Below are 14,126 nucleotides of genomic sequence, written 5' to 3'. Positions count from 1 at the left end.
ATTAAACCACCCCTAAGCCTCCTCTCCCTTAGTCTAAATAGGTTAAGCTTTTATATTTCATGCCAGGAACTAATTTAGTTGCCCTTCTTTGAACCTTTTCAAGAACTTCAATATCTTTTTTATAGTGCGGTGCCCAGAACTGCACACAGTATTCCAACTGAGGTCTTATGAGAGCTTCAAATAGGGTGGGAAAGGGAGACTAGATTATGTCTACACATGGATGGTATCAGCTTATCTGAAAACTGAAGGATGGTAAAAATGAACTTTATACTCTTTTAAGTTGTCAGTCAGAGGTAAATGTCAGCAAATCACATTAAAATAACATTGTAACATTCTAAGGGCAGATTAATTGATGACCACCTACTTTATACCAATAGATAAATGCTTAAAATTCAAGAGGACCCTCTATTTCCCATACTGAGAATTAAATTGGTATTCATTTAATCCCTATTAATTTAATTATCTTATGATAGTGTTGTAATTTTAAGTGAGAGATTTGTTACACCTTCAAAACCTTAATCACCTGATTTTTTTGAAGTATAATCATCAATGATGTCATCATAGGACAGGTGCTATTCAAGTTCCTGGTTAATGCAAAAAAAACTGTCCATGGTGTTCCTATGCCACGGTTGACCTGGTGAGCTGGGCAGCCTTGTTGAGCTCCAACTTTCTACTGTGGCTGTGGTCGATGGACATATTACTGCTATCCTGATGGCAATCCATAGGTTTGGATACAACTCTTTTAGCTGTTTCTCATGGATGTATGTCAACAGTTCAAGCTTCACATTCATCTTTTCAGATGACAGAGCACCTGCAACTCCTGAATCTCTGTACATTGTGAGGGACATTTTGGCTTTTGAGATGTGGTCCACTGCCATGTCCAGTTGTACTGAGGAGGACTGCATTAGTTTGTTAATCTGATTGATAATAGTGAAGATGTCACACCAGACCACAGAGAAGAGGAGAAAGAGGTAGGACTAAACCTCTTCAGCAGGACTTTCAACCTCTACCTTCATTGCAGGATCATTGCAGCTTTCTCTCACTGACAGTAATGTGTCCCACACCTCAGAAGCCTGGTGTCTTATAGCCAGGATGCTCTGAAGTCTGCTCTCCCACCTCGTTTTACTACATAATGTCAGAGACAGCCTGCATCTGCCACTACCAGATTAAGTGTGTGCCCCACAAGGAACAAACACTGGATGATGGTTATTTTCAGCGGTCTTGGCTGAACACCTTAATTTTTCCTCTTCATATTGGCTCCATTATTGTTAGATTGCCCCCTGAAGTAATTAAATGAAATAGTGAGTTCTTCAAATTTCTCCAAAATGATTTTAGACAAATATATTTCAGTACTTTCCCCTACCACCACAAATCCACAAAGTGCTTTTGATTTCAGGTTTCTTCCTGGTGGCTAATGTCAGGCATGCAATCAATGATGATGGAGTAGTACTTTGACTGTTTAGTCCGTGAAACAATGGTCCGAAGCAACTTGCCACTGATCACTTCAGTCCACTCATTAGTGAGCATGATGCTCCCCATCCTTGATGTGGCCTAAATGACTTTCCTTGACTGGATCAAATTTGGCTGGCAGTTAAGCCTCTTTTAACAAGTTGCCATTGTGAGGTTGGCACAGGGTGTCAGAGGAGCCCCATAGAGCAAAGCTGCGTTCAGAAAGACACTGAATTGTGCTGATCAGTCTTGATAGAATGCCTTGCCAGTGCTTTCTTTGAGCATCTATGATGGACTCAATGGCCTTGATTCAAGCGCATTGCTAGCTCTTTCCACATGAGCATACACACATTTCTGTGTTCCAGACTACCACTGTGTGTTTTGAGCAATATTATTTGACAAATCAGAATGTCCACTTTTCATTTTCATATTTTCTTATTTAATGGACCTCCTTCAAGGGGCAGAGTTTATAGTCATTGGACTCTTCACTAAGCACCACTCCCTTAGTTACTGTTTCTATCAGACAAGCTATTGTAAACTGTGCAATGTGTATTGCAGAGAGAGAGAGAAAATAGAATAACCGCTATTTCCCCAAGCAAACTTGATGAGGAAATATCAAATAACCTTTCGTAAAACAGCTGTTTACTTTCATATAACTGTGGCCAAAAGGATCTGCGGTATGCTGTAGAGGGCTACATCCATGAAGAGGAATCATCAAACGAAATGAGCTTAGATAGGACAAGGACTGAGATGATTATTACGCTGGCCACCAAGGTCCATCTGTCAAAATTAACAGTAGTTAATGTTAATACTACCATATTTATAGCAACGTTCACATTTGCATATGATTAAATAAAGGGTAATATTTAATGGTGGCATAATTACAGTAAGTGGATCACTACCTATCTACTTAACATCAACTTGCAATTGCTCACGAATATTGCCAACTTGCTCTACATGACTGCAGATAAGTACATGGATGCTGTTTAACACAGCAGTGTTTAACTTACCTTGGAGCAAATGTAAATCTCTTTCATTGTCTTGATTGATTTAAGGCCACCCACAGCAGAAAGGGAAGGTAACCACTTAACAAATTTTGGCTAGCTTAGCTGGACATTGAGTTTAACATTTAAATCCAATATTGGTTATGAAGCTAAATGTAGTCCTCTTACCAGTGCTGCCTCTAGCTGATTGATTATGGAGGTGATGTAATATTCTCCATTTACCAATAAAATGTATCGAGTAGGGGATTCAGTCAACTGCTGTTACGTTATCCATGACATTTAGAAATAAATCTTAGTTAAAAGTATTTCATTTATTGACGCATTTTTCTTGAATTTGTGTGAGTTCAGAAGTCATGAATATATAATAGTTCAGGATTCAGTATTGAATGTCTGTCAAATTTCAATGCCTCCCAAGTTGCTTATTTCAACAATATTATGTTGTGTTTGCATTTTTGGGTAGTTTTGATTTGATTGTAACAACTTCAACCAATTTGTCAAAGTAATAATAATGGATTGCATGAAGTACCTTTCAAGGACTTCAAAGCTGCTTACAGTGAAGGAAGGGGTGGGTGAATCATCTCTAGCAATCAGCATCCACCTGGGTGATGCATAGCAACCATTCTGCACTAGAATATCCACCACACATCAGCTGAGGCGAAGAGGGAGGGAATTATTTTAGCCAATTAGACACGGGAATTTTTAGGTTGCCAGATGAAATACAATGATTGGAATTTAACCAAGACACTGGGGTGCCACCTACTTTTATGTTTTATGTGCCACATGGTTTTTAATGACCAGTGTGTGAGTAGTTTAGCATCTCATCTGAAAGATGGTGTCACCATTAGTCTCAGGTTTAGTCCAGAGTTATGACTGCCCCCTGCTGGCTCACTAATGCCACTTCTAGCAGCAACCAGGTTTTCCCAGGAGGTTTCCCAAGTACTAACCCAACCCCAGCCCTACTTAAGCAAGGTGGTAAGGCTGCTGGAAGTAAACAGTATTTTATAAGAAGCAATCCAAGGTAGATTATTCCAGTCACACCATGTCACACACATAGTCCTCTGTTATTAAAATGTATTAAATATCAGAATGAACCAGGCTGAATGCACGTGTTGTGGATTTATTTAAATTCATTCAGAGGAATAACCACAAATAATTCAAACATAATAAACAGCTCATATAGGAAAGGGTAATGGTACATTATTAAGAGTATGTTTAAATGGAGACAAGGGATATAATGGCTTGAGATTAGTTACTTAATATTGACAATTTACAGAAATATTGCATGAATAGGCATCAAACCAATATTGTTTACTGAACATCCATGAGAGTCTTAAAGGAGTCTTTAAAAAATTTATAGCACCATCCCCATACCATCTTATATCTTATACTGCTGAAATATAATTTCAAGGCTTATTACTTACTTTGCCTGAAAGATAATATTTATTCATATTTTGAAAAAAATCAGGTTCATGCGAAAAGAAAAGAATACTACTTCAAAGCATTTGATATTTTTAAATGATTTGTTGTATGGCAACAACAATCCATGATGGGCACTTATGGTTGTAAGTGCCCATCATGGAGCACAAAAGCACATGCAATTCAATTTAATACCTCATCAGTGTGAAAAACCGAAACGGCATTACACTGAAATGTATGCTTTTGGACACCTCACTGTAAAGAGTTAAACATAAATGTTCTAAATTCCTAGTGCTAATTTTAACATTTGTTGAGTGATTTTTTTTTGCTACTCTTGTTACAAGACTTGAGGGAACAAAAATAAAGCCTGTTTCCTATTGTGATGTTTTTATCAGAGCACAATATTAACAATTGACAGAATGTGCATTGGCAGGTCAGGTAAAAAAGCCCCACTAATGAAAACATGCATTTCTGACAGGTGTAAAGTATTTTTCACAGTGCCAAACTGTGAAATAACAGAGAATACGTACACATTCATATGGAAGACAGCATTTTAGGTAACATTTACTGTTATGTATTTACTATGTACTTTTGAGGAATAAGCAGTTAGGAAAGACCAACATAAAAAATATTACACAGTTATGGAGATGAATTTGGAGATGACTAATTTTCTACCAATTTCCAAAAAGGAAATTCATACGAAATTATTATTTGAAAGTGCATGTTGTAGTAAAATTTTGTAGTCACCAAATATAGGTTACTAGTGTAGAGCAGTGGCAAAACAAAACATTGTTAAATCCCATAGGGGATGTTAACAATTCGTACTTCAGCAAATTCTTCATCTCTGTTGCTCAAATTAAAATCTATCAGAATAAATGCATGTGTAACATTCTGTAAAAAATACTAGTATTGTAAATTGCCCAAAAACGACTGCTGAGCACATAAATAAACTAAATAAAAACATCATCATTAATGCACTGAATACTGCAAGGACTGTACTGAGGAAGAGTGATAGCATTATTAAAATAAAAATATTGTTAATAACAGTGACAGTGAGATTCACATCTCATTTTCAACTGAAAGTGTCAGGGTTAAATTCATGTAATTTCAGAATGCAAATAAATGTTTATTTAACATGCCTCTGTAAAAAACACAAGAACATCTTACGAGGATGAAGTACAATAAAGTTACATGTTCATTCTATTGTCTGTAAACCTTTTAGAACACCATCTTGAACCAAAGTGTATGCAGAGGTATAAATCTGGGAACTTACAAATATTATGGTGACATATCAAAAGGATAATGTATGCGTACAATTAGACAAATAACTGATCACTTTAAAATGCATTTAATTGAAATCTTTAAGTTATTGTTTGAATGAATGGAATTCCCATAGGTCTGAGCAAAAGGTGGCTGGCCAAATTTGCAGTAATTTGGACTCTTCATGAAAATGTTTGAAACTAATGCAGGAATGTTAATGCACCAATTTCTGTTTTGCTATAAGTGTTTGTATGTGCTGACCTTTTAGAACAATTCTACTGCCACCCACTTCAGGATATCTTCAAACATGTAATAACTTTAATGACTATGCATTGTGGCTGTCCTCAGTATGTGGTCTAAGGATCAAACCCTACTCAGGTAGAAGGCACATACATCTGGGTCCAAATGGCACTTGAAAAATACATTTAACAACTTCTGCTGATTCTGTTTTTGATAGCCAATTTGATGGTTAGTAAAGAAAAATAGATACTCAAATTTGACCAACCAGACTATCACAAACAGGACTTAGCACTCAATTCAAATTGAACAGCTAATATTTCCAAACAAAACATGATCTGCATTGCATTTAGGTTCTTTATATGTGGACATAAAGATAACGAGACATGAAACGATTTATTTAAAGTTGAGAGCTGAAATGTCCTTGTGTTATGAATGAAAAAATAGGCAAAAATTAAAAAAATTTAATGATGAAAGTATATATTGGTGCAAATTAAAATGTTAAATTGAGGTATCAGTATACTTAAACTGGGTTTGTTAGCACACAGCCATTTCCACCCTTTAAGTGTAATTTGCAAAAAGGGGTAATATATGCGAATTACAACAAATGTTCCTAAATATCTACTTCTTTGACTGAGAACACTGATGTGAATGGTAACAGTATTTTTCCTGACACATAACTGATGTTTTTTTTACTATCTGTGCATATAGTTAAGACTTATTCAGTTTGGAATTGATATTCAAAGTAGTATCTAGATAGCGTGCTTATAGAGCAAAATACTCTTCGAGAGAAACAAAGGCTAACTGACGTTACATTTTATTTTCCTTTTCCTGTTTTGATACGTTTGGCAAAAAAACAACAACACATTTTTGTAAGCACACAGACTTGTGAAGCACAAAGACATATGGATGTATACCAAATAAATGCAATCAAGAATAATACTTTGTAGATTTTTGTACGTACAACATATAAAACCCAAGTACCCAAAAACCCTATTGACAGTCAGCTGTTTCTACAGCAGTTTTTTCTACATAACCAAGTGGCTACTACATAATATTTAGCGTAAAATGGATGCTGAAAATGCAAGAGTAATACAAGTAGCACATTTTTGTATTTGGGCAAAATATGTTCTTTATCCTAGACATGACTGGTTATTCCAATAGATTTTTTTTCATCAGTGCAAGCAAGTTTAACTATCCTTTTTGGTGGAGCAATGGTTAAACTTGAGAAGAATGGTTGAATACAAATTCATACTGATTTTCAAAATCAGATCTGGCTGAGTTTGGTATGTACCACATCTTTACCAAACTGGCTGAGCTTTACATAAATTGAAATGGAAAGTGAGTTAAAGGCTTATTTATCCTACAAATTATTGAGATAAATCATCTATCTATAAAAGCTCTTGACAGGCCAAATATTTCCCCAAATTACAGTCTGCAGCCAAAGAGTAGAAGAGAGAATGACCATTTCAAAACTTACAAACAGTGGCAAGACAGGAGCATACTTGTTCCTTATGGACTAACATTAACCCACAACCATCCCACCAAGGTCCCATAAATCCAAGTTTTTATGTACAGTTTCCTTCCAGAATCTGTCAACAGCATTGGCAAAGTGAGGCCACCCAAAAACAATAGTGATGGTAATGTCTTCTTGATGCTCAGGGGTGATCTTCTACCTTCTCCAGGAAATCTGCATCTTTTCTCAGGCACTTCTGACTCATAAAAACTGGTCAACAGCCTAATAGCAGCAGAAAACAATGTGTAACCATTTGAACAGACATGCAAAAATCAAAACCCTAGAAGTTATTGATGAACAATTTCTGACTGAAATATTAAATACACAGCTTTACATTTCCGATGCATGCTAACTGCAGGCAGGTATTGCACAGAGGATGGAAAATGGATAGATATGCTAAAAGAAGATACAGAAGAAAAATGCCAGAGTGGAACACAGCAAACAAAAGCATAGATGGGAAAAGATGAAGGATTTTTTTTTAAACACAAGGTAGAAAGGTAAACAGCAAAATTGGAAATATAAGTTTGACATTATTAACAAGAAAGACATCAGTTCATCATACAGTGTACTGTGTTGAAATGTTTACGATCTACTGTTGAAAGTCAACCCACTATCTTTCCTCCTCCATCTCAAACTTGAGTTCAAGCTGGATGAAGGAATCAACAACAGAGGCAGGCTGTTTAGTAAAACCCGTGTGTTTTGAATTTGGCCATTGTAAGTACTTTTAATTACAGGCAGTCACATGGATATGATAAGGCCCCAATATCCCTTTGAAGGATTTTGCAAATTAGAAATCAGTGCATGTGAATACTCTTACTGATTATAAAATATTTCTGCTGAATTTAGATGAATATAAAATGTTGGTCCTGTTTGAATAGCAGAAATCCATTACACTGAACCTAAAGCTACATCTGTTAATTATAGAAATATGTAAATATGCTTTCTCCTTTTACCTGCCAAGTATGATGGACCATAAAGTACATGTAGCCACTGTAGATGTGAAAAGACCACAATATTACATCAAAGCATTTTGACTTTGAATTGTGATGCTTTAATAATCTTTATACCATGCTTTATACCATGCTATATACTTTATACCAAGTTTCTTACTGGATTAAGGGCATTGTATTGGTTCATATTTTTTCTGGAAACACTGATGTAGTTTTATCTGTAGCTGCAGCTGGTTAGACTAAGGAGTATGTCTCCTACTACACAACTGCTTCACCACATTTCCTGTTCTACACATTCTACCCATCATACATTTTACTGTCTGTATGTATGGTACAACAGTGATTAGTTTTATGTGTATGAGGCAGCATGGACAAATATGTTCTTTGCAAGCTGGCATCATATTTTGATTAATACTTCTGAGTGCCACAACTATTTTTGCAAATGAGATATGATTGCATCTGTGAACAAATTGGCATTTTTGTCCTCTGAAAACATTTTAGTAGAGTAATATAGATAAGTCAGATAGTATTCTGATCTCTTCATAGACCTAACAATTCTAGTTCCAACTATCCATATCCAAAACACTAAGGATATTAAACAGAATCATACACTTGATGGCTGCTGGACATGAATTGAACATATCGGACATTGTGTTGATGGTCATTCAACCATAGAGCACCCCCAGAATACTTTTAAACAAAAACTTGCAAGTACAAGGTCTAATGCTTGCAATCAGTAGTATACTCAACCACACTTTAAGATAAGCTTTTATGTAACTAATTCATCATACTTACTTGTCCTTGATTTCAAATCTCTCGTGCAGCCACCTGCGGAAGAAAACAGCTTCTGTGGGAATGTCTTTCACATCTACACGTTCAAAGTGGATGTGGACTCTTGGGCACTCCTTACACAGGAACTCTGTACAGCAAACAAACATGATTAATCAACACTAAATGCTACATGTGTTGCCATGAAATCCACGTGCATTAACATTATAAGATTAATTTAAGCTCCCTTCACTTAATGAATATTTGCTTCATTATCAAATACCACCAATATTGGTAAAATAAGTTGGAGAAAATTATACTGTGTCTTCATGAGCACTGTTTATCAAAAACCCACAGATTAAGTTTTGCAGTATCTGACATTACATGACTATGTTGTTATTCTGTAGTAGTATTCTCAAAGAAATGTTAGTCCCAACAATCTTTCAGTCGCTTTACTCTACATCCTAAGACAGCAGGCAATTGGTTTAGGGATGTTATACCTACTTTAAAACTGGATGACAATTAACTCTTATAGGTACTTTACAACATAATTAAACAAGTTCAGTGCCGAATGAAAATACACAACTTTGGACTTCAAGTGAAACAACTTAAAAGGAATTTATGGGAATACTATCAAGATATTTGTCACCCATGAATTTCACTTAAGTTCTCTATGGCAGAAGCTGGCAGGAGCTAGCCAGGGATGAAGGAGGGCCCTAAGAAAGTTTATGAACTAGAAACCCAGATATTATTCTGTCACTAAACAACCCATGTGTAATAGCATATTGCTCTCTACTGTAAGGCAAAGGACTGACACTTCACCTTCAGTAGGCACATACTAAATGCTTAATTTTGTCTGCAAAGGGCCTACACATCCTGCATTATTCTGAAAGCAATACTTTGAATAACTGGCTATGAAGTAAACATAATGAGGTCTAAAAGGTATGAGCACTGATTCAATGTCTACCAGCAAAAGAAAGTAAAAAAAATGTTCAAGTGATGTTACAAAGTTAAATTTCACTTGATTAAAATTTAAAGCTTTAACCTAGGAAAAGCTTTTAAAGCCTGATTTTATTTGTCCTGAAGTGTACATTTCAACTAATGGTAAAGAGATTAAAAGGCTCAGAGGGAAAAAGCAGAGCAAAAATCCTGTGAATTTTCATAAATTCCCTTTAATTCCCATGGAAAATTTCCCATTACCGAAATTTCCACAGTTTTCCAACCCAACCAACACATTCTGTTCTCCACATACCATTTAGATCTTATCCTGTATAATTGTAGCAATTTCACTGTTAAAAATGACAAGTCTGCTCAGTCTGTTGCCAAACAATTGCAAGAAAGAGAGTAATTTTGAGAATCAGTGTCAGTTGAAGCAGCTAGTTATCTTAGCTGCACTAACACAGTTGTGGTCCACTATTAAATACATGTCATAATTCAACCACAAACTGGGGGCTCCCAAGCAGCTCAGTGGTTAAGGTGTTCAGTTGGAGCTCAATCTTAACACTCTACAGTCCAGGTTTGACCCAGTTTTGTTAGCAGCTTATGATGATGGGGAGCCCATCCTGGTAGAATAAACTAGCTTCATTCCACCAAAGATAGGGTAGGTAGGTTGGGTTTCCTTGTTTCATCACTCTTAGGCATGCTGCTATTTGCTAGGTATGTTGGAGCTGGTCAGATGACATCAGCTCGGTAGTGGCTATCCTCATAAACACCCACCCTATTATGTTGCACAGGGTGATCTGCAGTGCAAAAAGTGGAGGATTTCCTTTGTCTCACATCAGCATTACTGCATGAGTGCAGTGGTTGTAGCAGTGAGATAAAATGCTCTAACCATTACTACATGTAGTGGAGAGACCAAAGGACATTTATTACACTCAGCAATGATTTCAGATGAAAGCACTCATATGGTCAGAATGCCACTTATCACTGTAGTTACAGAACTCTCCCACCGCAAACTGTTGCCAAACATACTATTTGCGGTCTGTAATACTTCTAATAATGTCTGTCTAATGTTTTAAGGACTGAAACCTCTGAAACATTTCAGTTCTTTCTGTAGGAAATGCTCAGTTCTCAGTGCGGTATAGGTATACGGTACATGTAACCAACCTGTAAACTGGAAAATGGCATACTTGCCATCCTAATTATACTTAGATAAGTTATAGCTATATGTATTCTATTTGTGCATATTTGGTTTAAAATACCTGTATCTTTACAACATAAAAATGTCAACTCTCCATGTTTCCGCTAACCTGCTTGATTTTTAACTATGTGCCTTGTAGGAGCACTTTGTGCTCTGCTTACAACCATATTCACCTGACTGACTGACACTCATCTGACTAAATGTACCTATTCATAACTATAAATATGATGCACAAAAGGACTGATTTGTGATGTAATTTTAAATACAAAATTTCAGATTCAAAATTACATCCCAAATCAATAGTTTATTAAAGGTTCAAAATCAAAACTGATTGATATATATAGTTGTATAATTGTGTTTTCATGTATTATTGCAGTTGTCACATTCCTTTATGGAATCTCTAATTTATTTAAGTTTACCTGGCATTGAGGGAGCAGAACGTCTTTCACCTTGGGCATCCAGGGTACCCTCATATGCCACTGTGATGTCATAAACAGAATCCAGGTGGTTCTTCATTGTGTCTATAGCTATATGAGAGGCTTTCATTCTTGGAGTCAGGTTGTGCTTCAGAACAGCAAGCCCTGTAAAACAGTACACAGATCTCAGCACTCAGAATTAAATTCACATGGTATTTTTATTAATTTAATGTCCCCCTCTCCAGTATGCAGCCCTCTTTTTGGAATTGCCAACTGAATATTTACATTTACATTTATTCATTTGGCAGACGCTTTTATCCAAAGCGACTTACATAGGTTACAGTTCTTTACAATGTTATCCATTTATACAGCTGGATATTTTACTGAGGCAATTGTGGGTTAAGTACCTTGCCCAAGGGTACAGCAGCAACCTTTTGGTTACGAGTCCTGCTCCTTAACCACTATGCTACACTGCCGCCCCCATATTGCCTCACTGCAACAACAGCTGCATTAGTGCAAGAGCGCTGGGGTGCTCAGCTTGCACCACTGATTCCACCCTTTCCAGTGTGCCCATGCATTAATCATGGCATGGTCAAACATAATAAATTTATGTTTTTGCATCCCTTAGTGAATTGTAGTCTGGAACAGTGTGGGACATGTCTAGATGAGCCAGCAAGTGACTATAGCTAGTCCACAAGCAATGATAAGCAAACATCTAAATTTAAATATCAGGATATGCTAATGCACCCACAGGCAAGTCCCCACACATGCAGTCTCTGTCGTATATGCTTTAAAAATGTGGTAGTTGTCTGGGCTTTGGACCATCTCTGACTGGTACTAAAAAAAGTTGTATTCCCACGTTTATTATTTAATTGTTTTTACTGATTTACAAAAGGTTCATACAACAATGGACACACAACACAAACAAAAAGTGCTCACTTAAAGAAAAGGAGGGGGAAAAAAAGGGGGGTATATGGGGTGGGGGCTAGGAGAACAGATTTTAAGAGGACATCCGACCTCCGACCTGTCCAACAGCCTCTGACCTGTCCTCGGTCCTAATCCTCCTCGACCTCTCCGCTGCGTCTGATACCGTCTGCTCATCACTGCTCAAGGTCTTGGAGATTGGCATCTCTGGGACCGCCCTCTCTTGGTTCAGGTCCTACCTGACCAGTAGATCCTCCCAGGTCTACTGGAAAGGCTCCACCTCCACACCCACTCCCCTCACTACAGATGTCCACAGGGTTCTGTATTGGGACCCCTCCTCTTCTCCTCTTCTACACCAACTCACTTGGTTCAGTCATTAACTCACATGGTTTCTCCTATCACTGCTATGCTGATGACACTCAACTAATCTTTTCTTTTCCTCCCTCCACCCCCAGGTCAACGAAAAGATCTCTGCATGCCTGGCTGACATCTCCAGATGGATGGCCTCCAACCACCTCAAGCTTAACCTGGACAAGACCAATCTGCTGTTCATCCCAGCCAAGCCCTCTCCTCTTCAAGAGTGCTCAGTTACTGTTGACGGCACCACAGTAACCTCCTCCACATCGGTGAATAGCCTGGGTGTCACCGTCGACAAAAGGCTGGACTTCAACGACTACATCTCGCAGACAACACGCTTCTGTCGATTCCTCCTCTTCAACATCAGGAGGATTCGCCCTTTTTTGACCACCTACTCCACCCAGCTGCTTGTCCAGGCCACCGTGCTCTCCCACCTGGACTACTGCAATGCCCTCCTTTCAGGCCTGCACCATTCAGCTGCTGCAGCGTATCCAAAACGCAGCTGCTAGGCTGATCTACAATCTCCCAAAGTTCTTCTGTGTAACCCTGTTACTGAGATCCCTCCACTGGCTCCCGGTCGCAGCCAGGATCTGCTTAAAAACCTTTACTCTCACCTTTTCTGCTGCCCGAACTACCTCCATGACGTCATCCTACCCTACGCACCTGCTCGACAACTTCACTCTGCTACATCCGGACGCCTCGCTCCTCCCAACAACAGAATGAAAGGCCCACGCTCCTCGCAACATTGTTTTTCCATCATCGCCCCCCCCCCAGTGCTGGAATGAACTCCCTACCCTCTTGAAAACACCTCCTTCACTCCAACCCTTCAGATGTGGGCTGAAGACGTACCTCTTCACACTCTACCTGGACTGACACCCTTGCCACTTTACCTTGTAAATCTATGATTCTTGGCTGTACTTGTAGCACTATCTCTGACTTTGTATTTGTAGCACGTTTTTGCCTAGGTAGTATAGCGGCACTTTATTGTTCCAGTGACTGTATTTGATATATGTATCCTTAGATCAGATTAGTTCTGTCTCGCTACAACGACCTTGTGCTCAGCTTCAGCACTATCTGCATTGTATGACCTGTACACATCCTGCCCTTGTGCCTGTCTGCCTAGTATATGACTTTTGTACGTCGCTTTGGATAAAAGCGTCTGCTAAATGAATAAATGTAAATGTAAAACATTTCAATCATTTAGGGTCAAACTCACACTCAAAGTACATGAGAAAGAAATGTGTGTTTTAGCATAATGTCTGACCTGTAAATATCTAAAGAGCCCGTGGGATATCGTATTCTTTTTGTAGCTGATTAAAAGAAATCCTTGAATCCTGTTATCCTTGAAAAAAATCAGATAAACATTTCACTCCCTTTCTGGACCATCTCTTGAATGCTGGATCAATGAGTGAAGGAGGGATATATTGTTCTATGAGAGACCACGATGGAGCACTGTCCTCATGTAGATCTGCTACCCAAAATATTAACTTGTGGATATTAGATGCCCAATAACAAAACATAATTTGGAAGCCCTGATCCTCCCTCTTCCTTCTGTCTTTCTAAATACTCTTTTCTGATTTGGGGTATGTTCTTGTTTCATATGAGTGTAGATGTATGTTTATTAAGCTCCTTAAAAATGATTTGGGGATAAAGATAGGTATAGTCTGAAATGGAAACAGGAATCTTGGC

The 14,126-nt window shown here is 37.9% G+C and overlaps 1 protein-coding gene across 1 annotated transcript in view; it reads right to left on the bottom strand.

The window, feature by feature from the left end:
• Nucleotides 1–4,906: 4,906 nt before the first annotated feature.
• Nucleotides 4,907–14,126, bottom strand: part of agpat5 (1-acylglycerol-3-phosphate O-acyltransferase 5 (lysophosphatidic acid acyltransferase, epsilon)) — a 31,190-nt gene continuing 21,970 nt past the window's right edge. The window contains exons 6-8 of the mRNA XM_036522931.1: nt 11,160–11,321; nt 8,628–8,751; nt 4,907–7,104 (exon numbers count right to left, since the gene is read on the bottom strand). Of these exons, the coding sequence (XP_036378824.1) occupies nt 6,879–7,104; nt 8,628–8,751; nt 11,160–11,321 (512 nt within the window). The 3' untranslated portion in view covers nt 4,907–6,878. The remainder of the gene's footprint in view (nt 7,105–8,627; nt 8,752–11,159; nt 11,322–14,126) is intronic.

This window comes from Megalops cyprinoides, chromosome 1 (genome assembly GCF_013368585.1).
Source record: "Megalops cyprinoides isolate fMegCyp1 chromosome 1, fMegCyp1.pri, whole genome shotgun sequence".
NCBI classification, from domain to species: Eukaryota; Metazoa; Chordata; class Actinopteri; order Elopiformes; family Megalopidae; genus Megalops; species Megalops cyprinoides.
Note: the sequence above shows the minus strand (reverse complement) of the source record. Positions and strands in the feature narration are given on the sequence as shown.